Source organism: Delphinapterus leucas, chromosome 20 (genome assembly GCF_059928025.1).
Source record: "Delphinapterus leucas isolate spDelLeu-1000000601 "Yukka" chromosome 20, BTC_Dleu_Yukka2, whole genome shotgun sequence".
Lineage (NCBI taxonomy): Eukaryota > Metazoa > Chordata > Mammalia > Artiodactyla > Monodontidae > Delphinapterus > Delphinapterus leucas.
The window spans coordinates 7,381,720-7,405,872 of record NC_143148.1 but is presented as its reverse complement, the minus strand read 5'-3'; the positions used below and the strand labels follow the sequence as shown (position 1 = coordinate 7,405,872).

Below are 24,153 nucleotides of genomic sequence, written 5' to 3'. Positions count from 1 at the left end.
TCTGCTTTGTGAAGGGAAAAGAATATGAATTTTGGGGTGTATTTTTAAACCAGCACAGGCAGTGATGGGTGTTGGGAGTTAAGCAGCTTTCTCTTTGCTCCCTGAGATAGGCTTGAGGGTGGGTCTCTGTTCTCAAACTGTGAAACTACAAGGTCACGAGTGGATTGGCATTTTAGAGGTCGGCCTGCAGAGTTGAATGTGGATTTCTGTCTTCTCATGCCTTCTTAGAGTCCTTGAAGAGCTTGTGGAGATGTAGACTCATGGGCTGTTTCTCAGCTCTAATGAGTCAGAACCCATTTTTTAATAAAATCCTGGGAGGATTCTACCATACATTCAAGTTTGAGAAACAATGTTCTAGAATAAGGGTGTTAAAAATTTGGAGATTGGGAATTACCTGGTGGTCCAGTGTTTAGGACTCGGTGCTTTCACTGCAGCAGCCTGGGTTCAATCCCTGGTTGGGAAACTAAGATCCTCAAGCTACACAGTGCAGTCAAAAAAAAAAGTGTGGAGGTCAACTGGCAGTCTACTAGAACCCAGCCTATAAGGTAGTGAGTAAGCCATTGTTCTAGAGTCTGGACACATCCTCAAAGATAGACCATTGGTATTCTTTTTTTGTGGTACTCGGGCCTCTCACTGTTGTGGCCTCTCCCGTTGCGGAGCACAGGCTCCAGACGCTCAGGCTCAGTGGCCATGGCTCATGGGCCCAGCCGCTCCGCGGCATGTGGGATCTTCCCGGACTGGGGCACGAACCCGTGTCCCCTGCATCGGCAGGCAGACTCTCAACCACTGTGCTACCGGGGAAGCCCACCATTGGTATTCTTGAACTCTGGACTTGGCATTGAAGATGGCTGGTCAGTAGGTAAAGACCAAACATGAGATTTAAGGGTGGATCATCAGGGACTTCCCTGGTGGTGCAGTGGTTAAGACTCCACACTCCCAATGCAGGGGGCTCAGGTTCGATCCCTGGTCAGGGAACTAGATCCCACATGCATGCCGCAACTGAGAGTTTGCATGCCACAACTAAGGAGCAGGCGAGTTGCAACTAAGGAGCTCACGTGCCACAACTAAGACCCAGTGCAACCAAATAAATATTAAAAAAAAAAAGGGGGGAGTGGATCATCAGCGTTCTAGATTCTCTTCTGGGTGAAACTGAGGAAGAACCCCTGTTCTAGAACCTTGGATATTGGCTAGACCATGACCAATGTTATCAATTCTAGAGCCCTGGTTTTACAGGTCAGAGGAGTGATAGTAGCATTTGAGGACCGCAAGAGAGTGAATGATGGGCCATTCACTTTCTAGAGTAAAGATGGGTCATTAACGTCCTTGAACTCTGGCTTGTAGCACATCACTAATGCATCCTCTGAGAGGGAGTGGCATGTTCAAGTCTCTGGACTGGGATGTTATATTGGAGCCAAAGGTTCCAGGATTGTCCCAGGCTAGAGATCCAGGGCAGAAATTGGATAATGTGCTCAGAAAGTGACTTGTGGGGACAATATCATCCCTTTGGGGACAGAATAACCTTGTGGTTGGCCTTTGGAATTCAGTTTACCAAATTTGAATCTCAGCTCCAGCACTGACCAGACGAGTTGGATGACAGCTTTGGTGGTCAGCTTTGTCATCTGTAAAATGGGCTTTTGTCAAGACAAAGGAAAACAATGCGTTTGAAGTGCTGTTCAACGCTTAGCTGCTGTTACCCATAGCAGGAGACCCCGGGGGGCTTGGTGGAGGTCCAAGAGATGGCAGGAGGGGGGAGAGGCAGAGGACGACAAAGATGGATAAAGAGAGGGACATTAAAATCCCAAGAGACTTGGAATTTTGACAAGCACTGCCAGGCCCAGGGGAGGGCAGGAACCAGAGACTCACAGGCGCACACATAACCTAGGGAGATGCCAACGGGGCCATCCCAGCCTCTTTGCTGTTGTCTGATGAGCTTTGGCATGGTGGTGACTGCAAACCTTCCAAAAATGGCCTGCCAGCTGTCATGTGGGTTTTGTATGTGTGCCTTTTTTAGGGGCAAGCGGTAGCTTTCGTCACCTCCTCAGAGTGCCTCTAGATCCTCTGAGAAATGGGGTGTCCTGGCCAAGAACTTAGCCCCATTAGACAATGCAGAAAAGACTCAGGCCTTCTGCTTGCGGCATGTTAGCGGTGGGACCCTGGGGAGAGAGAAGTTGGCCTGGGACTCACTGGTTCCTGTTGAGAGCTCCTCACCCCTGGCTGGGGCTTAGGTAGAGATGTCAGATCTTATCTGAGAGCTGATAAAAAAAACATCCCCATCCCACAGGGGAGGGCCCCCACTGCACAGAGCTTCTGGGGGCGGTGGGTGGAGGGTGAACACGCAGCACAATGTATCTGAGCCACGCTTATTCCCAGGGCGGAAGGTTGAACCCAGGCCAAGGATTCTGTGATAATGAAACCCGGAAAGGGATATTTAGCTAATCATTGTTCTAATCTGGAATACAGAGGGACATTCATGGTTCTGGGGCAGGAGAACAGTGGGGCCTCCATCGTTGCTCCTGGGCATTTAGCTGTCCCAGGCGCTGCTTTCATTCTCTAGTTGCAGATCGGGCTCCTAAAGGCCTCTGGCTCTGGGAAGTGGCTCTGTGGTCAGCCCCTCTTTACAGATGAGTAGACTGAGACACACTTGCCCAAAGGCACTCAGATGGGAGGGGGCAGCGCCAGATTTGAATCCAGGCAGCCTGCTGCTGGGGCCACGCAGGGTCATTGTCTGCCCTAGAGCCAGAAAGCGGGTTCTGGGGTGGGTGTGAAGGGAATATTTTGGGATCGAGGCCCGGAGATTCTGTTGGGACTAAGCAGATGTAGGGGTGTGGGAGCACATCATTGACTGGTGACAGTTATAAGGTGGAGGCCAGAGTTCCAGGGCACGGGGACATCTTGGTTGAGATTTCTGGCCTGGTGTGTTGAGTAGGTGTTGGAGCTCAAAGGTGGCCTGTCAGATGAGCCTGGGAGATAGGGGAGTGGTGGTCTCCAGTTCCGGCTCCAGCCTTCCAGGTTAGCAACTAGAGTACAGAATTGGGGGCCCTGATTCTCAAATTGAAGTGTGTTGTCACCTTATCTGCGGTGGCCTTAAGATGCCCTACACTTCAGGTCCCCCCAGGAGAGAGGCTCAAATGGGGTGCGTCCACACCGGCCTCCAGTTAAATTCAGGGTTTAGACTCAGATGTCAGCCCAACTGAGAACTTTCTAGAACAGAACTTGCCAGTCGGCTGCTTGGACACCAGCCCACCTGTCCCTTCTCCCTCCTGCAGCCAAAACGTCTTTCTCAATATACATTGGAGGTGGGAAGCAGGTGGGCAGGGTTTGTAGCAGTTGCTGCCTGTCTCCAAGATCCCAAAACCTCCTAGAACACCACTGTCCCATAGACCTTTCGGCAACAATGAGAATGTTGTATATTTGCCCTGCCCATTCGGGGAGCTGCTAAGCCACATGTGAATACTGAGCTCTTGAAATGTGGCTAGTGTGATTCAGGAACCGAGTTTTAAAATTTTATTTAAGTTAAATTTAAATGGCCACATGTAGCTTCCGGCTGCCAGACTGAAAGGTGCAGTTCTAGAGCTTTCCGGGGGGGGGGGATGTTTTTTTCAAACGTTAGTACTTCGGGCTGCATGTGGAATCTTAAGTTTCCCCACCAGGGATCGAACCCGCGACCCCTGCAGTGGAAGCGCAGAGTCTTAACCGCTGGACTGTCAGGGAAGTCCTCCTCAAATGTTAATCCTCATCCCAACAAAATGCCCACAGAAACAGAAAAGGGTGCAGTCGTGCTGTTGGAGTGGGAGTGGGGGTCCAGACGCCTAGCTTGGCTTGTTCTGTATATCCCCCGTCCCTCCCCAAGCAAAGGGTCCAGTGGTTCTCGGTGGATGGTTGTTCGTGGAGAGAGGCTTTAGCGTGTCTGCGCAGCCCGAGTTCACCCACCTCCCCTGCCCTTTTCCCTTTTTAAAAAGCACCTCCTGACCTTGGCAGTGACGTTTATTTCTCTGGGGGAGGGGAGTTATATACAGCAGTGACCCGGATGCCCGGGAGCCCTCACCCTGGGGCTCGGGTGGGGGAAGGAGGCGGTGGCAGAAGGCACACAGTGGTGATGGCCCCTGGAGGAGGCCAGGAATCACGGGTGGGAGTGTAGTGTTCCTGGGAGACCCAGATGGGGAAAGAAGCTCGGCGAGGGCAGCTGGTCCCGAGAGCTCGTGCCGGTTGCTCCTCTCCCCTCCCTACAGGAGGACGCAGGGGCAACCCCCCTCCTTCTTCCTGGGGGCGCTGGGAGGGCAGGGCGGGAGCTCTTGTTCCTGGTACTTCCTGCGGGAAGAGGCTGGTGAGTTTGGGCCGCAGGGAGGGGGATGGTGGAGGACGACGGCAAGGGCGCACTGCTCACCGGACGGCCCGCACCAGCTGCTCGAAGGCCTCATCCACATTGAGGCGCAGTTTGGCTGAGGCCTCGAAGTAGGCCACGTGGTGGGAGGCGCTGAAGGTAGAGGCTTCGGATCGGGGGACCTGGGGCGTGGGACACGGAGGAGTCAGGTTCCTGCTTTCAAGGCTGGTCCCAGGGACTTCCCTGGTGGTCCAGTGGTTAAGGCTCCTCACTCTCAATGCAGGGGGCCCAGGTTCCATCCCGGGTGGGGGAACTAAGACTCCACATGCCGCCTGGTGCCACCCGAAAGGCTGGTCCCAGCTGGGGGAGGCAGAAAGACACACTGTGTGCTCTAACTGGGGTTACATACAGTGAGGGCCCAAGAGAAGAGGAAAACGTCCAGGAAGGTCCTGGCGGTAGATGCCCAGGGGGTTAGCTGGGTGCCATCTAAGTAAGGAATCAGGGAAGGCTCCAGAGACCTTCTCCTGCAACCGAGTTGTCAGAGAAACAGAAAAGTCAGGGTGTTCCCAGCAGAGGCCCAAGCAAAGTCCCAAAGGGTGGAAATCCACAAAGGCTTAATCGAAAAGACGAGTTCTGTGTGAAAATCACACAGTCTGTGTGTATAGGGAAATGGTGAGAACAGAGAAAGGAAAGGACAAGATCATGGAGGGCATCAAAGGCCAGGTGGCAGAGCTGGGGTGCTGGGGAGCCATGGGAGGGCTGTGAGCAGGGGAGGGGCAGCCAGAGTGAGAGGTTGACTGGCGGGGAGAAACAGGAGGCTGAGGCCAGGGTCCAGGTAGGAACAAGAGGAGGGGACAGGACAGAACATTGGGGCTGGTTGACCCTGGGGGAGGTGCCCTTTCTTCCATCCAGCCACCTCTCCTGAGAACGCCTGTGTGCAACGCTGTGGACTCAGAAGGTCCAAGGTGGGGCAACACGTCTAGTGGGGTGTGTGACAATGGACCGAGGGAGCCAGAGGAGGATCCTGACATGAGGAGTCTCAGGAGGTGCACCAGAAGGAGCCTCCCAGACTGAGATGAGGTCCAGTCGTTCGCGGCGGGGGGGGGTGGGGTGGGGGGGGTGGGTGGGTGTCCCAGACCTGGCGCTGTGTCTCCAGATCTGCCTTGTTCCCGACCAACACGATGGGGAAGTCATCTCGGTCCTTGACTCGGAGGATCTGCGTGAAGAGCTTGCCCACCTCGTTGAAACTGCGGATGAAGCCAGAGGTCCAGACAGGTGCTCACCCCCAGCGCCCCCCCTGCTCCCCACCCCCCATCACTCTCACCTCTGCCGGTCGTTAATGGCAAACACCAGCAGGAAGCCATGGCCGGCGCGCATGTACTGCTCCCGCATAGCACCGAACTCCTCCTGGCCAGCGGTGTCCAGAACTACAGGGAGGGGAGAGGGGCCTCTGTGGGGACGAGGGTCCCTCCAGCCACCCACCTCCCCCCAAGCCTTCAGCCCTGCCACTCCCCCTCCCACCATCTCCCCTGCCACCCTCACTGTCTAGCCGGGCTGGGACGCCATCCACCATGCAGATCTTCGTGTAGGAGTCTTCAATAGTGGGGTCGTAGTCAGACACGAAGTAAGACTGGTGGGGTGGGAAGAGGACACCTTTACCGCAGTGTCCCAGCAGAGGTGATGTAGCCCTGCCTCTGAGCTCCGACTTTCTCGGCCCCCCTCCTTCTGGGTCTCTTCCCCTCTTTTGAGTCTGTCTCTCTCTCTCTGGGTTTCTGTCCCTTCCCATGGCCCTCCCCAGGCTCCTGTCTCTGTCTCCTGGTCCTGTTTTTCTGGTATAAAGTACATTTCCCACATCATGATTACAATCCTGGCTATGTGGCATTGAACGAATCACTTCCCCTCTCTGAACCTCAGTTTTCTCATTTGTAAAATGAGGATAAAAATAGCACTAGGCTTAATCCACTGTTTGTGAGATTCAGGGAAAATCCCTGTTCAGTATTTAATATATCCCCTGGGCATAGTAGGTGCTCAGTTACTGAGAGACACTGTTGCCCAGAATACCTTCCTGTCTATAGCTCTCCCTCCTCCTCCTCCTCTTTCTCTTCCCTCTTTTTTTTTCTTCTTCTTCCTCCTCCTCCTTCTCCTCCTCCCCCTCCCCCTCCTCCTCTTCGGGCAGCTTCCAGTGTCTCCTCCCAGGGGAAGGTCCCGGTTCCAATCCGGCTGCGGAGAAGCTGCCCCGCCCGCAGGCCCGGCCCCTCCCTTCCTGCCCGCCTCCAGCCAGGCTTTGGGCCAGCTTTGGGTCTGCCCCTGGGTGCAAGGGGCCCAGGGCTGGGGCATTTCTTTACACAGACAGGGGCTCCCTTGCAGGTGCTGGCTGGGGTCTCTTGAGCGGGGGGGGCCTCTGCGGTAGCATCTCAGTAGCGGACACCTTTCTAGGGTTTTTCTGAGGTGGGAGGATTTCCCTCGGGAATGGGGTGGAAGTTTCCTGGGCAGGGGTGGATTCTCAGGAGAGAAGTGGTGACTTGGCAGCTGGGGGTCTGCAGGCTGCATCCTGCCTGTTAGCGGGGGTGCTTGGCCCTGGGGGGATTAGGGGTGTATCTGCAAAATACATCAGGAGAAGCTCAGGGGTGAAAACTGGGACCTTGGGAGCATTTGGGAGGTTTGTCATAGACTATAGAGTCTAGAGAATCTTAAAGACTCTGAGATGCATTTAAGATATCAGAGAAACTCCCAAGGAGCAGGTCTTTCTAGGGGTGTCAAGAATCTGGGGACTTACTCCATGGAGATGATTTGGGGGCTAGCCAGAGTTTCAGAGAGGGGCTCGGGGAATCGGAGTGGAGGAAAACTCAAGATGGAGGAGTGGTGGGTTTTCCTTGGGGAAGGGTGGGGGTCTGGGTCTGGTGAGATAGGGGAACCCCAGAACTTGGGGTCTTAGAGTTCTCTGGAATGGCCAAGGGGCAGGATCTTTTTGAAACCTCTCAGGTCTGAGAGTGCCTCTCTCAGGACTGGGTGGTCCTAGACGGGCCTCAGGGGCAAAGCCTGGGCATAATTTCCAGTTTCTGGGGGAGGTCCCTGGGGGAGATTCCAGACTGGGGGAATCTCAAGGGCATCGGGCACAGGCATTCTCTCAGGTTCTGGGTGGCTCAGAGGGGAAGTTTGGGTCTGCGATTTGGGGGAGATGGTGCTCAAGGTTGGGGGGAGGCGGCACCTAGGGGGGTGGGGGCCCATGAGAGTGCTTAGGGTCTGGATGGGATGACTCTTCTGGATTTAGAGTGCTCCCAGGAGGCACCCACGGTCAGATCAGTAGGGAAGCGGGGTCTTGGGTACTGGGGGTAGGGGTGGTGGGTCTCAAGATACAAGTACAGGAGGAATGTCCCTCATGTAGTGGGTGGAGGCCCTGAGGGGCTCAGGGTCACATCTGAGGGGGACTTTTTTAAGATTAGAAGGCCTCACAGGAGGGTTTCAGTGATGGATCGAGGGGAAACCGGGGTCTCAGGGATCCCGCAAAGGGCTCAGTTCTGGGTCCCGGGGGCACCCCCCCGGGGTGAGGGCCCACTACCTGGATGAACTGGATGGTCAGCGCGCTCTTGCCCACGCCGCCGCCGCCCACGACCACCAGCTTGTGTGTCTCGCTGGGTGGGGGGTCCCCGGGCCCCGGCCCCCCGCCCCGGGGCCGCCCCCGCCCTGTCCCAGACGCCGCCCCGCTGCTCATGTCGCCACCGCTGCCGCTGCCGCCGCTACCGCCTGGGGGGGAACCGGGCGGGGCCTAGGGGCGGGCCACGCTAATAAGGCTACTGCATAATCATGAACTCCAGCAAGAAGGGCTAGTATCTCGGGACACTTAAGAAGGAGGCATGGCCAGGGAAAAGGAGGAGCTATGATAATAAGAGTAGGGGAACGGCGTTCGCTGAGAAGGGGAATTCCAAATGGGGCGGGGACACGCTAATAAGAGAACTGGGCTCACCCCGAGCGGCGCCACGCGCTCTCGGCTGGCCGGCCGTCTGCGGGCGGGGATATGCTAATAAGCTCTCACTCTCTCTTCCCGATGGGTCGGGAAGATAGCTCGGGGTGGGGCTATGCAAATGAGGAACCCCGTGATGCAGTTTCTCAGGGCACCATCTCCGAGGCCTTGTTCCAGTAGGCGGAGCTCGCGGACTCGCGCGCGGCCGTATATAGGCGCGCTCCGAGAAAGTAGCAAGTCCTGAGGGGTAGCTCAACCTCCGTCCTGGGATCCTAGCCAAGCTCCCAACCCGGGCGTCTGGGCTGGATGCTGCAGGCTCCGCCCGCTAAGGGACCCAGGCTTCCGGTTCCCGCTGTCCCAGCCAAGCGGAAGACAGACTGGGAGGGAAGATGGGGCCCTGGAGGGGGGACAGCGGGTAACTGGGCAGGGAGGGGCCGTGAGATCACTGCATTCCTAATCCATGAGCCAGTTCGCCCAAGCCGGGATGCCTGGATTATGCCTGGTCTAGGGTCAGGATTTCTGGGTCTTGAAGGAGGAGGAAGCTGAGAGCCCAGACCCCTAGGAATACCTAGGAGAGAATAGGGCTGGAAGCTTGGACTCCTGGGTCCCCAGAAGGAGGGGACCTGGGGGTCCTTACTACTAGGTTCGGTAAAGGAGGGAAGCTGAGGGCCCAGACTCTTGGATCCAGAGGTTGGAGGGGCTGGGGACCCAAAATTCTGGATCCGAGGGAGTTAGGATGGGGAACCCGAACACTCGGGTTAGTGTAAGGTAGTTGTTTGAGACCAGGAATGGTCTGAGGATGGCTTGAGGGCCCGACTGCTGGATTTAACAGGAAGGAGGGCTCGGCTTCTGAGTCCCAGGGAGGAGGAAAATGTGAGTCCGGACTCCTCTGTTCTGAGTGAGAGGAATCGGAATTTGGACTTTTTCTGTCCTAAATGAGGAGGATGCTGTAGGGCTGCGCTCCTTGGTTCTAAATTTAGAGAGAAATTGGTATCGGGATTCTGGGATCCCTAGAATGTGGGCGGGGCAACTCCCAGCCTGTCCTGTGTTTTTTTTTTTTTTTTTTTTTTTTTCCCTACGGCCCACTCCGCGGAACTACAACTCCCTCGCATCTGTCACGCTGACCGCTCTTTCCGTCACTTCCTTTTCCGCCGCTCTTTCCGCGCGCGTGCTGGGTACTTTGGGGCCTAATCGCGGCCTACCGCAACCCCGCCCACTTCACCCCTCACCCCGCTGGCTGTCCCCGCGCGGCGGAGGCGACGCGCGGACTACGCCTCCCGGCGTGCGTCGCGCGCACCCGGCCTATGTGTCCTATTCGTTGCTGGGAAACTGAGTCCGGAGCCTTCCCACCAGCCTTCACGGCACCGTGCTTGATACTTGAAGTCCCGGCAAGCTCGGCGGTGTTTTAGCTCCACCCCTCTCCTCCCTCTGCTCGCGAGCCCCGCCCCAGCCCGCCCCGCCCCGCGCCGGGGCCGGAGCCGCAGCCCGAGCGGCGGGGTAAGATGGCGGCGGCGGTCCGGGCCGCGGGGCTCGGGCCTATCGGGGTGGGCGGGGCGGAGTCGGGTCGCTAGTTGTCCCGGGGTCCTCCCGGCACGCCGCAGGGCCTAGAGGGCTTAGCGGGTCGGCCTCGGGCCTGGTAGCGGCGGCGGCGCCTGGCGCCGAGCGGAGGGCCTTCTGAAGGCCCCGGGACGCGTCTGTGGTCCCGGGGGGCATCTACGGGGCGTCCACGAGAGGATTGGGGGCGTCCACAGGGCCTGGACTGAGACTGAAGCCTGCCTTCTATCATATAGCTGGCTTGGGTCATTTTTGTAGGCACTGTTGATCGTCTTTATGAGCTGACCGGAGGCTAGGGTCTGTTTAGAGGGTTCTGGGGCCATCTTGAGATCTTGAGATATGTCCCGGGGTGAAGGTGATCTGCAAGAGCTGGGGAGTATCTGCACAGCCAACTATAGCGCCTAGGGTATGTCTGTTAGGGCTGGGAAGTGTCTACATGTGCTGACCTGAGGATGCGGCTCACCTACAGGGGTCTGGGGCCATATAGCTGGGCCTGGAAGAACTGTTCCAGGGCTAGGAAGTCTTTTATAGATACCCAGAGGAGCGGGATGTACCCACGAAGGGAGAGAGGCAAATACTGAGATGTTCTGAGAGGCCTGGATGGGTCTCCAGCTGTCTGGGGAGTGTCTAGTCTGGGTGACAGGAGGCTGGGGGCAGTTAGAAGGACCTGGAACCATCTAGGTGGCTTTGAGTGTGACTGCAAATTCGAATGCCTTTGGGGGGGCCATATAATTGCATGGAGAATAAGACAATGAAGAGTATTGGAAAATTTGCCCAGCTGTATTGTACTTGCCCTTAGAAAGTAATTCAAATGCACAATGTTGAAAAATTCTGCGTGGCCCTGGGGCTACAGAGAGAGTTAGAATTAGTCCTCCTTGGTCTGGGAAGGTCTATAGGATCGTCTAGACTCATCTAGTGCTGTGCTTTTCAAACTCTTTTGACCTTGATCTACAGTGAGAAATACATTTTTTCATTGAGACCCAGTGTACACCGTCATATGAATTTCATACCCAAGTCCCGTTAATTAGTATTTTCATTTACTTGTGATGTATTGTGAAGAATCTTCTACTGTGTTCGATTTGCTTTGATAACAAGCTATTTGTAAAGCACTGAACTGCTATCAAGTTTATAGTTTGGGAAACTGATCTAGAGGGACCTAGCAGCGTCTGCAGAGGCTTCTCAGGTATAAAAGACCTAAGGAGCCGGGGGTGTGTCTGCAAATCCCGGGGCATGTGTGAATGGGCAAGGGAGGATGTTCATTCTACAGAGGGTTTGGGGCTCTGTGGGTCTGTAGTCAGCACATCTTGATTAAGCTTCTCTTATGTGACAGACGCTGTTCTACGTAGCGTGTGCTCCCCCCACCCCCACCCAGGTGCCGAAGAGCAGCGCCAGGGCTGGGAACTGTCCAGAGGGGCTTATCAGGGTGAGAGTTGTCTGTGGGAGTTCGGGAAGGAACTGCAGTCTCTTAGAGAGCCAGGAGGCAGCATGGGAGAACTTTCTGAAAATCTGGTACGAGGGAGACCAGGGCCGAGATCTTTTTCTTTTTTTTTTGGCAGGTATGCAACCGAGGGTGTAGGGGAGACCGAAGTAGGGGAAACCTGGGCGTTAAAGGCCGATGATAGGGCTTCCCTGGTGGCGCAGTGGTTGAGAGTCTGCCTGCTGACGCAGGGGACACGGGTTCATGCCCCGGTCCGGGAAGATCCCACGTGCCGCGGAGCGGCTGGGCCCGTGAGCCATGGCCGCTGAGCCTGCGCGTCCGGAGCCTGTGCTCCGAAACGGGAGAGGCCACAGCAGTGAGAGGCCCGCGTACCGCAAAAAATATTGTTACTCTGTATCTAGCCGATGATAATTATTGTTACTCTGTATTGTTACTCTGTGTCAGGAGTCTGTCACCTTTCACTTCTCACAGGCTTTCTCTGACTTAGATACTCCTATTGGGCCCACTTAGAGCTAAGCACACGGCGTTGAGGGTTAGGGGTTTTGAAGCTTTCTAGGAACTGTGGGACCAGATATTTATTGTCTTCAGAGTAGGAGATTTGACAGTTGCAGGGAAGCCTATAGCTGAAATCTTCGTATTTTCTGAAGCCCTAATCAAGATCCCCATCAGTCTGAAGAGTGATTTTTCACCTTCTGTATAACCTAAGAATTTCTGTGACATGGCAAAGCCTTGAGCCGCACTTCCACACAAGGGGCAGACAGGTGATCGGAGGGTGCTCCCTGCGGCGTCTAGTGGACAGCATTCCTGAAGTTCGTGTTTTTGTTTTCAAAGTGGCATACTGGTTTTGTAGCTCATTCTATTATAGTTCCATCCTCTGTGTGTAAATACATTTTGTTGGGTCCCTCACCATCGAGGAGAATCGATGCTTTAGGAAGTGGCGTGGTGTTTGAGGCGCATCCAGCACACTGGCACGTATCTCGGTTTGGGGAAGGTGGGTTTATGAGACTTCGGGGCAGTGTTTGAAATCACAACTCAACAGAAAAGAGTCTTGGCTCCCGTGAAGGCGGGCTCCCGTGAGGTCGGGCTCCCGTGAGGTCGGGCTCCCGTGAGGTCTTAAAGTTTGGTTGTGGAGGAAGGTGCGGGAACTGGGGAGGGGTGTGTGGAAATAGGCCGGGAAGGCCTCCCTTTGGCAGAGGAGGCAACAAATTCAGACAAGGGAAGAGGGTTGCTCCAGTCCCTCTAGTGTCTGCACTGGGCCTGGTACTTGCCCGGGCCTGGGATGCGGTGGAGGAGAGGAGGGATGCTGAAGGGGATACAGTGTTGGAGGCCCCTGAGGTCTTCATGCCCGTCCTCTCCTTCCGCCACCTGGCACCACCGTGCCCTGCCCACCAGCCTCTACTCCAGACTCTCCCCCGCCTCCACCACCAGGTGACCATGGAGGAAGAAGATGAGTCTCGAGGGAAGACAGAGGAGTCAGGCGAGGATCGGGGTGACGGTCCGCCAGACAGAGACCCTATGCTTTCTCCTTCTGCTTTTATTTTGGTGAGGCAGCCAGACGCCTGGGGCCGAGGGAGGGAGGGGCCGGGAGTCCAGATTCCAGGGCCCTGACTCCTGGACTCTTGGGAAAGGAGGGGTTGGGGGGCCAGGACTCTTGGCCTGTCTGTAGGGTTTGAGTCTGGTTGTAGGGGTGTCTGGAATGGCTGTCTCCCAGCAGCAGAGCTTGTGACCTTCCGCATGCATCCCCTGACTGCTCTTTCTTTCCACCCCCTTCACCCTCACTTTTCCTTCAGCGGGCCATTCAGCAGGCTGTGGGAAGTTCCCTGCAGGGGGACCTGCCAAATGATAAAGGTATGACAGCTTCTGGTTCTTCCCAGCCCCCTGCCCCATCTCTGCATTCTTTCTCCTAATCTCATTCATATTCGCTTTCCCGAGGCCTCCTGGGTGCCACCCTTGTGCTGGCACAGGGAGCCCAAGATGGGTTGGACTCCGTGGCCGTCTTGGAGGGGCTCACAGTCTGGCAGAGGGGAGACACAGTCCCAGCACAGAAGTAGCCCGAGGCACCGTGAGAGGGCAGGAGGCCCAGCTAAGCTGGTGTGGAGGGAGATGGGGTCCAGGAAGGCTTCAGTGAGGAGGTGACAGGGGACCTGTGTCTCTAAGGCTGTTGAGCATTGTCTGGTGAAGAGGAAAGCCTGATAGGTGGGGGCGGCACCAGCAGGCACACAGCACAGGGACCATGTTGCTGGACCGAGTTGTGGGTCTTTGGGGCTGGTGGGCAGAGGATGTTGGTGGGAAGGGAAGCAGGATTGCTCCATGGGGACTGGGTCACAGCAAGGCTTAAAGGCCAAGCTGACTTGTCTGGACTTCATCCTGAGGGTGGCTGGGAGGACAAATGGGTGAGAGAGTTGGTGCCTCAAAAGGGTGTTGGGAAGTCCTTCTGGGACCCAGGATGGGAAGCGGTTGGATGGAGGCCGGGAGAGTAGGCAGGAGCTTGGTTCCTTTGTCAAGAGCTAGGCAGGCTCTTTTTCCTCTGCCAAGCAAAGTCTCTGCAACTAGTCCCCTGTCTCCAATCCCCCATGCAAATCTCTCTCCAGATAGTTCTCGGTGTCATGGCCTTCGATGGAGGCGCTGTCGGAGCCCACGTTCAGAGCCCCGTTCCCAGGAATCAGGGGGGACTGACACGGCTTCTGTGAGTAAGAAGAGGGGGCTAGGGACCTGGACTTCTGGGGCTGGGGGAGGAAGGTCACTGGGGCCTGGATCCCTGAAATGGGGAAATGGAGTTGGGGACCCAGGCTCCTGGGTCTGGGGTGCTGATTGGGGGCAGTGTTGGAGGCTCTGAGGCCTGGTCCCTTGGGTCCTGGAGGCAGTCAGGTTGAGGAGTCAGTTGGATCCTCGTGTTCTCATGAGGTCTCAGATGTCTGGGTTACTGAGAGCTTAGGGCCTGTGTGGGCCCTCACACAAGCAGGGACAGGGTGGAGCCCCTCCTGGCCTATTCCAGGTGTTGGACGTGGCTGCCGATGGCCTCCTCGCGGGGCTGGTGAGCATCCTGGATCCCCCAGATACCTGGGTTCCCAGCCACCTGGACCTGCGGCCTGGCGAGTGAGTATCTGGACAGCTGGAGTGGGAGAGGCCCCTGGCGTGGGAGTTGGACGCACCTCTGAGGCTCACTCACCCCGTCTTGCAGAAGCGAGGACATGCTGGAGCTGGTGGCCGAGGTCCGAATTGGGGACAGGGATCCAGTCCCCCTTCCTGTACCCAGCCTGCTGCCCCGTGTCAGGGCCTGGAGGACGGGCAAAACGGGTATGTGGGACCAGGGCTGAGTTGGCAGGCAGTCAGCCTAGGTGTCGCGTGAGCGTTAGCTGTTGTTGGTAGTAATAGCGGTGCTGAGTACGTCATTTAGACAAAATCTGTACTGTCATGTCTTTCTCCTATTAGACTTAAGTAAAGGCTGTATGCACGTACAGATGTAATTAAAGTTAAAACTGACGTGAGAGCTACCATGTGGGAGCAGCTAGCGTGCGTCCGGGGCTTCTGAATATCAGTGTAACTGCGTTAGGAATTCGTCTCCCCAGGACGGGGGACTGTCAGCGTCTCCGACTCCAGGAAGAGAAAAGTCTGAAAGAGGGAAGTCTCTTGCTCGAGGTGGCACAGCCAGTTGCTTAGTGGTGACCCTGAGCCCGGGGCCTTCTGTGTGTAAAGTGCAAGTTTTTGACTTCTGCGATGTGCACCTGCCCGAGGGAGAGTCTGCTCCCTAGCCCTGCTGCACACGGTGGTAAGCCCCTGAGCAGTGTAGAGCAGAGGGTCTCAAACTCGAAAGGGCATCAAAATCACCACGGAGGACTTGTTAATCCACAGGTCACTAGGCCCATCCCCAGGGTTTCTGATGCAGCAGGCCTGGAGTTGGTAGGGCCCGGGAATTTGCATTTCTAACTAACTCCCCAGTGATGCTGCTGCAGATCCCCCGGGACCCTGATGAGAACCCTGGGTTTAGACTTCCCTTCTGCCACGTAATATCTGGGGAGGGGTGGAGGGGAGAGGAAGACGTAGCAGAAGGTCAGCTACGAGCAACTGTTCTGCCAGAGGCTTGCACACCCTCTGAACCAGTTCACGTTTTCCTTGTCCTTTTTTTTTTTTAAGATTTTATTTTATGTATTTTTGGCTGTGTTGGGTCTACACTGCTGCGCGTGGGCTTTCTCTAGCTGTGGCAAGCAGGGGGCCACTCTTCACTGCAGTGGTGGCTTCTCCTGTTGGTGGAGCACCGGCTCTAGGCGTGTGGGCTTTCTCTAGCTGTGGCAAGCAGGGGGCCACTCTTCACTGCAGTGGTGGCTTCTCCCGTTGGTGGAGCACCGGCTCTAGGCGCGTGGGCTTCAGTAATTGTGGCTCACGGGCTTAGCTGCTCTGTGGCATGTGGGATCTTCCTGGACCAGGGCTCGAACCCGTGTCCCCTGCATTGGCAGGAGGATTCTTAACCACTGTGCCACCAGGGAAGTCCCATCCTCGTCCTTTCTTTTTTCTCACAGATCTGGGGTGACTTACTTATCCTTTAGGCTCAGGGGACATGGTGCCTGGGGCCTACCACGCTCTTAGGGGGCCGCCACACTCTTAGGGGCCCACAAAAGTATTTTTGTTTCTTTTATTATTTTTTTAAATTTTATTTATTTCTTTATTTATTTGGCCGCACCGCATGGCTTGTGGGATCTCAGTTCCCCAACCAGGGATTGAACCGGGCCTCAACAGTGAAAGCCCAGAATCCTAACGACTAGGCCACCAGGGAACTCCCTCTTCATTTCTTTTAAAACCAGAAGCCATAGGGGATAAGTAAACAAGTGAGCGGGACAGGGTTCCAATCAAATGTTATTTACAAAAACAGGTGATGTGTGGGATTTGGCCCTTGGGCTTTAAGTGCTATCCGTAGCTGTGTCTGGAACCTAATAGCTGTTTTCAGCAGGACTCTGGGGTTATGTTTTGGGTTTTTGTTGTTGTTGTTTTAAAATATTTATTTATTTATTTATTTTGGCTGTGCCAGGTCTTAGTTGTGGCGTGCGGGATTTTTTTTTTTTTAGTTGCATCATGAGGACTCTTAGTTGCGGCATGTATACGGGATATAGTTCCTCGACCAGGGATCAAACCCGGGCCCCCTGCATTGGGAGCACGGAGTCTTACCCACTGGACCACCAGGGAAGTCCCTATGTTTTGTTTTCTTATTCCAAGTGTTTCTTGGTCTTCGTTTGGAAAATATTAAGAACGCAAGAAGAACTCACCCGTAGTCCTTTAAAAAAACTATAAGGAAGCGGATGTCTCGAGTTTGCAGACTGCTACGATCTGCAGATGTGGTTTTTGCCTCAGGTGGTGGTAATAACAGCCCGGGTAGTCAGAGTTCGTGCTCAGCAAGTCCTTGAAGGCAAGGATTTTTGTCTCTTGTTTGCGGTTCTGTTCTATACCCCAAGCCGCGTCTGTCAGATTGATGATCAGAAAAAATGTGTTGAATGAATGAGCAGACTCCCCTTTTATAGATGAGGAAACCAAGGCAGACAGCAGTTGAGTTGCTTGCCCTCAGGCATATTGCGGGAGAGGGCTGGAGCCTGGGATCCGGGTGGGGAGGTGGCTCTGGTGCTGCCTTCTTAGCCCCAGGCTTCCCTGGCATTGTTCATGTGACCATGCCGGCGTCCTTGCTGGGGCAGGATCCTGGCAGTTACATGTGGTTGAGAGAGTGGCCTCCGGACTCTGATGTGTGTGTCTGAATCCTGGCCCCGTCATCTGCCCCGGGGGCAGCCTCGATCAGTTGTCTCCACATGTGTGACTTGTGGTGCTGAGACCGTGGAGTGCTTCGAAAGCAAGGTCTCGGGAGGGCGGACAAAATAACGGAGGACAGCACGATGCCTGGCCCGGTCAGTGATGTCTGAGTCCCAAGCAGATGTCGCCCCTGGGATGGGGCTCATCACAGAGTGATGGGGGCACGGTGAGGACTCGGGCTCTTAGGGCTCACCAGCTTTGCCACTTTCTGACTCTGGAGAGGGAGTTTCACCTTCTCAGCCTCACGTTAGGCCTCCTATACAAAGGGATAGATTCCCTCAAGAGGCAGCCAGCTCATCAAGCCAGGGCTTGACCCCTGCAGGTGGTCCTAGGTTGGAACCCTGGCTCTCCCATCCCAGCCTGTGCCTCCTGTGGGAACATCACTGCTGTCATTGGTCAGGGCGGTCTTGGGCCGCAGGCCCGCTTACATCTCCAGATATGAGAGTGCAGGCTGGGGGGCCACACTGACCGAGTTTGCATCCTGACTCCCCCCTGCTGACTGTGCTCTAGGGGAAGATGCCACAGCTCTCTGTGCTGCAGCTTCCTCCTGGGACCCCGGGTCGCAGTACCTACAGCGTGGAGTGTAGGTACTGTTGTTAGGAGCATCTTATGTGTTGACACACGTGAAGCACTGGAAGCAGTGCCTGCTGGTGTGGCGAGTGCTGAGCGAGGGGGACCAGCAGATGGGGTGCTGACCTGCCTGCGGGCCCCTCCGCTGCACTGGGACAGGCACCTGACCGCCACCCTGTCTCCGCTCTTCCTTTGCAGTTTCTCCGCAGTCTCACTCTTCTCGACCCACCTGTGCCCGCCACCTCCTCACCTTGGGCACTGGAGACGGGGGCCCTGCTCCGCCCCCTGCCCCCTCCTCTGCCTCCTCTTCGCCTTCCCCTTCCCCCTCATCATCCTCCCCTTCCCCGCCTCCCCCTCCACCACCCCCGGCCCCCCCGGCCCCTCCTGCACCCCGGTTTGATATCTATGACCCCTTCCACCCCACCGACGAGGCCTATTCCCCACCGCCTGCTCCAGAGCAGAAGTACGACCCCTTCGAGCCCACTGGCTCCAACCCCAGCTCATCGGCGGGGACCCCCTCACCTGAGGAGGAGGAGGAGGAGGAAGAGGAGGAGGAGGAGGAAGAGGAAGAAGAGGAGGAGGAAGCCCTGTCCCAGAGCATCAGCCGCATCTCAGAGACCCTGGCGGGCATCTACGACGACAACAGCCTGAGCCAGGACTTCCCAGGTGACGAGAGCCCGGGCCCGGACCCCCAGCCCCTGCAGCCGACTCCAGCCCCTGGCACACCGCCTCAGGCCGACTCCACCCGGGCCGACGGAGCCACCCGCCGGCGCGTCTTTGTGGTGGGGACTGAGGCGGAGGCCTGTCGGGAAGGCAAGGTCTCCGTGGAGGTGGTGACGGCCGGTGGCGCCGCCCTCCCGCCCCCTCTGCTGCCACCGGGTGACTCAGAGATTGAGGAGGGTGAGATTGTCCAGCCTGAGGAGGAGCCCAGGATGGCGCTCTCCCTCTTCCGGGCCGGCGGCCGGGCCGCACGACCCCCTACGGCGGCCCCGGCCCCCGCTGCGGCCCAGCCCCCGCCCCCGCCGCCCGCCCCCCGGGCCCCCGAGGGGGACGACTTCTTGTCTCTGCACGCGGAGTCCGACGGCGAGGGCGCCCTGCAGGTGGACCTTGGGGAGCCGGCCCCCGCCCCGCCCACCGCAGACGCGCGCTGGGGCGGCCTGGACCTGCGCCGCAAGATCCTGACCCAGCGGCGCGAGCGCTACCGGCAGCGCCCGCCCTCCCCGGCCGCCGCCCCCGCCTCCGCTGCCCCCACTGGCCCGCCCACCCGCAAGAAGTCGAGGCGGGAGCGCAAGAGGAGCGGCGGCGAGGCCAAGGAGGCCGCCTCGTCCTCCTCCGGCGCGCAGGCCGCCCCGCCGGCCCCGGCCTCCCCCTGGGACTCCAAGAAGCACCGCTCCCGGGACCGCAAGCCGGGCTCCCACGCCTCGTCGTCCGCCCGCCGCCGCTCGCGGTCCCGCTCCGCCCGCCGCCGCTCGCGGAGCACCGACCGGCGCCGCGGGGGCAGCCGCAGGTCCCGGTCTCGGGAGAAAAGGCGGCGGCGGCGGCGCTCGAACTCCCCGCCCCCGGCCACCTCCTCGTCGTCGTCTTCCAGGCGCGAGCGGCACCGCGGCAAGCACCGGGATGGCGGCGGCAGCAAGAAGAAGAAGAAGCGGTCGCGGTCCCGGGGCGAGAAGCGGTCTGGGGACAGTGAGAAGGGCCTTGCCCCGGCCCAACCGCCCTCCGGCTCCACCTCCTTGGGCGGAGAGCGAGACAGCCGCCGCCGGGGGGCCGTGCCGCCCTCCATCCAGGACCTCACGGACCACGATCTCTTTGCCATCAAGCGGACCATCACCGTGGGCCGGCCGGACAAGCCTGACCCCCGAGGCCCCTCACCGGCTCCGGCCTCATCGCCCAAGCGCGAGGTCCTATACGACTCCGAGGGACTGAGCGCCGAGGAGCGGGGAGGCAAGAGCAGTGAGAAGGACCGGCGCCGCTCTGGGGCTGCCTCCTCCTCCTCTTCCTCCCGGGAGAAGGGATCACGGCGGAAGGCACTGGATGGGGGGGATCGGGACCGGGACAGGGACAGAGATAGGGACAGGGACAGGTCATCCAAGAAGGCCCGGCCCCCCAAGGAGTTGGCGCCCTCTTCAGGGCCCCCGCCAAAGCCACCTGTCAGCAGCGGCTCAGGCTCCTCGTCCTCGTCGTCCTCCTCATCCTCCCGGAAGGTGAAGCTACAGTCCAAGGTGGCCGTGCTGATCCGAGAGGGTGTCAGCAGCACCACATCAGCCAAGGAGGCCACGTCTGCTGGCCTGGGCTCCATCGGAGTCAAGTTCAGCCGAGACCGAGAGAGCCGCTCCCCCTTCCTCAAGCCGGATGAGCGGGCCCCTACTGAAGTGGCCAAAGCAGCTCAGGGCAGCACCAAGCCCAAAAAGACCAAGGTCAAGGCCAAGGCTGGGGCCAAGAAAGCCAAGGGGACCAAGGGAAAGACCAAGCCATCCAAGACCAGGAAAAAGATCCGCAGCGGTGGGGGCAGTGGCGGTGGCGGCAGTGGCCCTGCGACGCTGAAGAAGTCCAAGGCGGACAGCTGCAGCCAGGCGGCGGGAGCCAAAGGGGCCGAGGAGACTTCCTGGTCCGGGGAAGAGCGGGCAGCGAAGGCCCCTAGCACCCCGCCCCCCAAGGCGGCCCCTCCACCCCCTGCTCTCACGCCCGACTCGCAGACTGTGGATAGCAGCTGCAAGACACCTGAGGTCTCCTTCCTGCCAGAAGAGGCCGCTGAGGAGGCTGGAGTCCGAGGTGGGGCAGAGGAGGAGGAGGAGGAAGAGGAGGAGGAGGAGGAGGAGGAGGAGGAGCAGCAGCCGGCCACCAGCACGGCCACCAGCACGGCTGCGGCCGCTCCCAGCACCGCCCCTAGTGCGGGGTCCACGGCTGGCGACTCGGGGGCAGAGGATGGGCCAGCCCCCCGTGTCTCCCAGCTGCCCACGCTGCCCCCACCCATGCCCTGGAACCTGCCCGCTGGTGTAGACTGCACTACCAGCGGTGTCCTGGCCTGTGAGTGTCCCCTGGGGGGGCTGGGGCACATTAGGGTGGACAGACAGGATCAGGGAGGAGGTCATGTGGGGACAAACTTGGAGGCAGTGGAGATACCTTGGAAGGGGTGGGTGTAGTGACCAGGACTGGGAGGGCCTTGGGTGGGTAAGGGCCAGTCAGGGTCTGTCCAGAAGGCTCCACGATGTTTGGGTGCACTGGGAGAGCACTGGGCAGATGGGAGCAGCGGGCAGCCAGTCCAGCAGAGACTGGAGGAGTGGGGTGTGTCCTGGGGTCCACCTAGAGGTAGACTGGGGTAGGCTTGGTGGAGGGACCGGAATCAGGGAGCAGGGAGCAGTGTCCCTTAAGGGATGGCAGGAGCCTTTGCTAGACTGCAGAGGTGGGGAGAGAGGCTACGGGGGCTCGGGACCAACTCGTCACTGTGTGACCCTGGCCACACGCCACCCCCACCCCTACGCCACACACACCTTGAGTCCTAAGAACATACAGGGTGTGGGCTGGTTCTCTTGGTGGCTGAGGCCCCTTTTCCCAGTTATGAGCCTGAGACCTTATAGCCTGTCTGGCGGCCCGGGGCGGGAGGTGGCACGTGGCTGGGTGAGGGTCACCCTCTTCTCTTGCGTCAACTTCCGATCCTTGTCGTCCACTCTCCACCTACTGCAGTGACTGCACTTCTCTTCAAGATGGAAGAAGCCAATCTGGCAAGCCGAGCAAAGGCCCAGGAGCTGATCCAGGCCACCAACCAGGTGGGCTTCCTTGGGGAAGAGTCCCCGCAGCCCCTTCTCTTGTCCCCTGCTTCGGGTTAGGAGAGGAACTTCAGCTCCCAGCAGGCTTTGGGGCAAGGTATCTGCCAGAAGAGGAGCCTGTTGCCTCTGGGACTGTTGGGAAGTCAGGGTGGGAATAGGGGTACATGTTCCGTCCTCCCCTCCACCTCCCTTTGCTTATCCTCCAACCTTTTCCCACAGATCCTCAGCCACAGGAAGCCCCCCTCAAGTCTGGGGGTGACGCCAGCTCCTGTGCCCACCTCTCTGGGTCTGCCCCCTGGCCCCTCCAGCTACCTGCTCCCTGGCAGCCTCCCCCTGGGGGGCTGTGGCTCTACCCCTCCCACCCCCACTGGGCTGGCTGCAGCGTCTGACAAGAGAGAGGGCAGCAGCAGCTCCGAGGGACGTGGTGACACAGACAAGGTGAACTGGGCTTGGGAGAGGTGGGTTAGTGGTGACAGTTTTGCAGAGAACGCAGGCAGATACTGAGATGCAGGGGCCCGAGAAGAATGCCAGAGACTGATGCCAGCAGATGAGGACTTAGATAAAACTGAAATCACTAAGTTGTAAGGAACTAAACTTTCACTTGATTACATGATTGGGAAAGGGGTGTTAGACAGGTTTTTAAAGAATTTCGTATAGAGATGGGATGGAGGTAGGGAGAGAAAGAGAGAAATAGATATGGATATAAACACACGCATGTTTATACATATACCTACTACAGTCTACTCTTTGGTCATCTATACCTCTGTCTCTCACCCCGATCTTTTTGTGTAAGGGGGGCTCGGGGTGGTTTACAAACAAAAAATCAAGCATCTGTTTCTGGACGGAGGGAGGAAGAATGGGTGCAGGGCAAACAGGCCCCCCCTCCCCCCACTACATCTGGCTCCTCCTCCTGGGCCTTGGGGCTGTGTACCTTTTGGGTGGGTCTGGTTGCTGGTCGCTATGGCCCTGTCACCAGATGATGGCGCTGCTCACCCTTTTCGCACCCCACATACAGAGCCAGAAGGAAAGCAGAACAAACCCCCGTGTTATAAGCCCCGTATAAACGGAGGTGGGGCCACAGCTTTGATGTGTACTTGTCCATGGCCTGCGCCATGGGCTGCGGGACAGGGACAGTACAAGCCCTGAGACGAGCAGCAGGTCACTGTTCCGCCAGTGAGGCTGCCCTGTCTGTTCTCTGCCATCGTCCTCTCTCTCCACATATGAGACGGGTGCAGGACACAATCCCTTTCTGTTGGGCGCATATTTAGAAGCCCACTCCTGTGGGGCTAGGGAGGCCTGAAGAGTCCCTCCGGGGTGGCCGTGGCTCCCCCAGCAGCTCAGTAGCTCACCCAACAGTTGGCATTCGTGTTTCATGGGAGATATTGGCCCTGAAGTCTGGGGTGTCCTGCCCTTCCCAGGCCTCAGTTTACCTGCCCCCATCTTCTCTGGGATGGTAGGGAACAGCTGCCTGGCTCAGGTCTGTCTCCCTACCAGACTGTAAGGGCAGGGGACACATGGGTCCTGGTCATGGACGCCTGGGACAGCCCAGGGTCCAGCCTGGAGGAGATGCTAGTGACATTGAGAGGCCCAGGCCTGGCCTGGGGTCTGGGGCGACTGTAGCAAGGGGAGAACAGGGCAGACCCTAAGCAGGATTTCCACCTCTGGGAGTAGCTGGATGGTCAAGAAGTCTGAGCTGGTGGGCAGGTGAGTGGAGGTAGGGGTTCTGCAGTAACTCACCTGGCCTTTGCTGTCCCTTCTTCCCACTGTCGCCACCCTCGCCAGTATCTGAAGAAGCTGCACACGCAGGAGCGGGCAGTAGAGGAGGTGAAGCTGGCCATCAAGCCGTATTATCAGAAGAAGGACATCACCAAGGAGGAGTACAAGGACATCCTGAGGAAGGCCGTCCACAAGGTGGGGCCCAGAGGGGGACAAAATGCACAGAGGTGGGGAGAGGATGAGACGGAGTGATGGACGTGAGCAGACAGGCGTACAGAGATGGGGAGACAGAGGGGCAGTGGGTCACTTTGGAAGGCGAGAGGGTGACAGGATGCCTCAAGCCCACCTGGGCCTGTTCTGCTGGCATCGGGGGACAGGTAGGGGCGTTGGCCTGGATTTTGGCGGAGGGGTTCCCATCCCAGTCCCCAGCTGTGCTCAGCAGTCCAGGTGCAGGGGACCATGGGGGCTGGCGGTGACTGCAGCTGCCCCTGCCCCCCAGATCTGCCACAGCAAAAGTGGGGAGATCAACCCGGTGAAGGTGAGCAACCTGGTGCGCGCCTACGTCCAACGCTACCGCTACTTCCGCAAGCACGGCCGCAAGCCAGGGGACCCTCCGGGGCCCCCACGGCCGCCCAAGGAGCCGGGACCCCCTGACAAGGGCGGCCCGGGCCTGCCCCTGCCCCCTCTCTGAGATCCCCAGCCGCCCCTTTCCTCCTTCGCTGCCTCTCTGGAATTCTGGACGTATTTATGGCTCTGCCTCCCTACGTCCCTCCCCTGTCAGTGGGATGATTGGGGGAGGGTTGCTGCGGGAAAGAGGAGAGCCCCCTGCCCAGCCCCACTGCCATCTCCCTCGCCCCAAGCCTGTGCCCATTGCCCCTCCCCTCTGTTCGTGCCCCTACCCCAGTTTCATTAAAGATTTCATGAAATGTTACCCCTGAGCCCCAGGACTTTTAGCCCTTTCTTTTCAGAGTCCAGTTTGGGAAAGGGTTGGGGAGGAGCCTTGGCCCAAGTGTGAGGGTGGTTAGTGGGGAAGTAGACG

General features: G+C 58.0%; 2 protein-coding genes across 4 annotated transcripts; one reads left to right on the top strand and one right to left on the bottom strand.

The window, feature by feature from the left end:
- Positions 1-3,946: 3,946 nt before the first annotated feature.
- On the bottom strand, positions 3,947-8,048 carry RRAS (RAS related). Its single transcript, XM_022585064.2, has 6 exons — positions 7,881-8,048; positions 5,864-5,951; positions 5,646-5,748; positions 5,460-5,568; positions 4,385-4,503; positions 3,947-4,308 (listed from the first exon to the last, which is right to left on the bottom strand). The coding sequence occupies exons 1-6, from the start codon at positions 8,031-8,033 to the stop codon at positions 4,224-4,226; spliced, it is 657 nt and encodes a 218-aa protein (XP_022440772.1). The 5' UTR covers positions 8,034-8,048; the 3' UTR covers positions 3,947-4,223.
- Positions 5,446-24,052, top strand: SCAF1 (SR-related CTD associated factor 1). Of its 3 annotated transcripts, none has more exons than XM_089902551.1 (11): positions 5,446-5,596; positions 12,703-12,816; positions 13,065-13,122; positions 13,866-13,960; positions 14,270-14,370; positions 14,456-14,571; positions 17,833-20,658; positions 21,316-21,398; positions 21,618-21,836; positions 23,181-23,309; positions 23,614-24,052. In XM_089902551.1, exons 2-11 carry the CDS (start codon positions 12,709-12,711, stop codon positions 23,803-23,805), a joined length of 3,927 nt encoding a protein of 1,308 aa, XP_089758677.1. In that variant the 5' UTR covers positions 5,446-5,596; positions 12,703-12,708; the 3' UTR covers positions 23,806-24,052. The 3 variants fall into 3 exon arrangements, with proteins under 3 accessions (XP_089758677.1, XP_022440770.2, XP_030617052.2); XM_022585062.3 differs by lacking the exon at positions 5,446-5,596 and adding an exon at positions 9,701-9,779; XM_030761192.2 differs by lacking the exon at positions 5,446-5,596 and adding an exon at positions 9,837-10,242.
- The last annotated feature ends 101 nt before the right edge of the window (positions 24,053-24,153 follow it).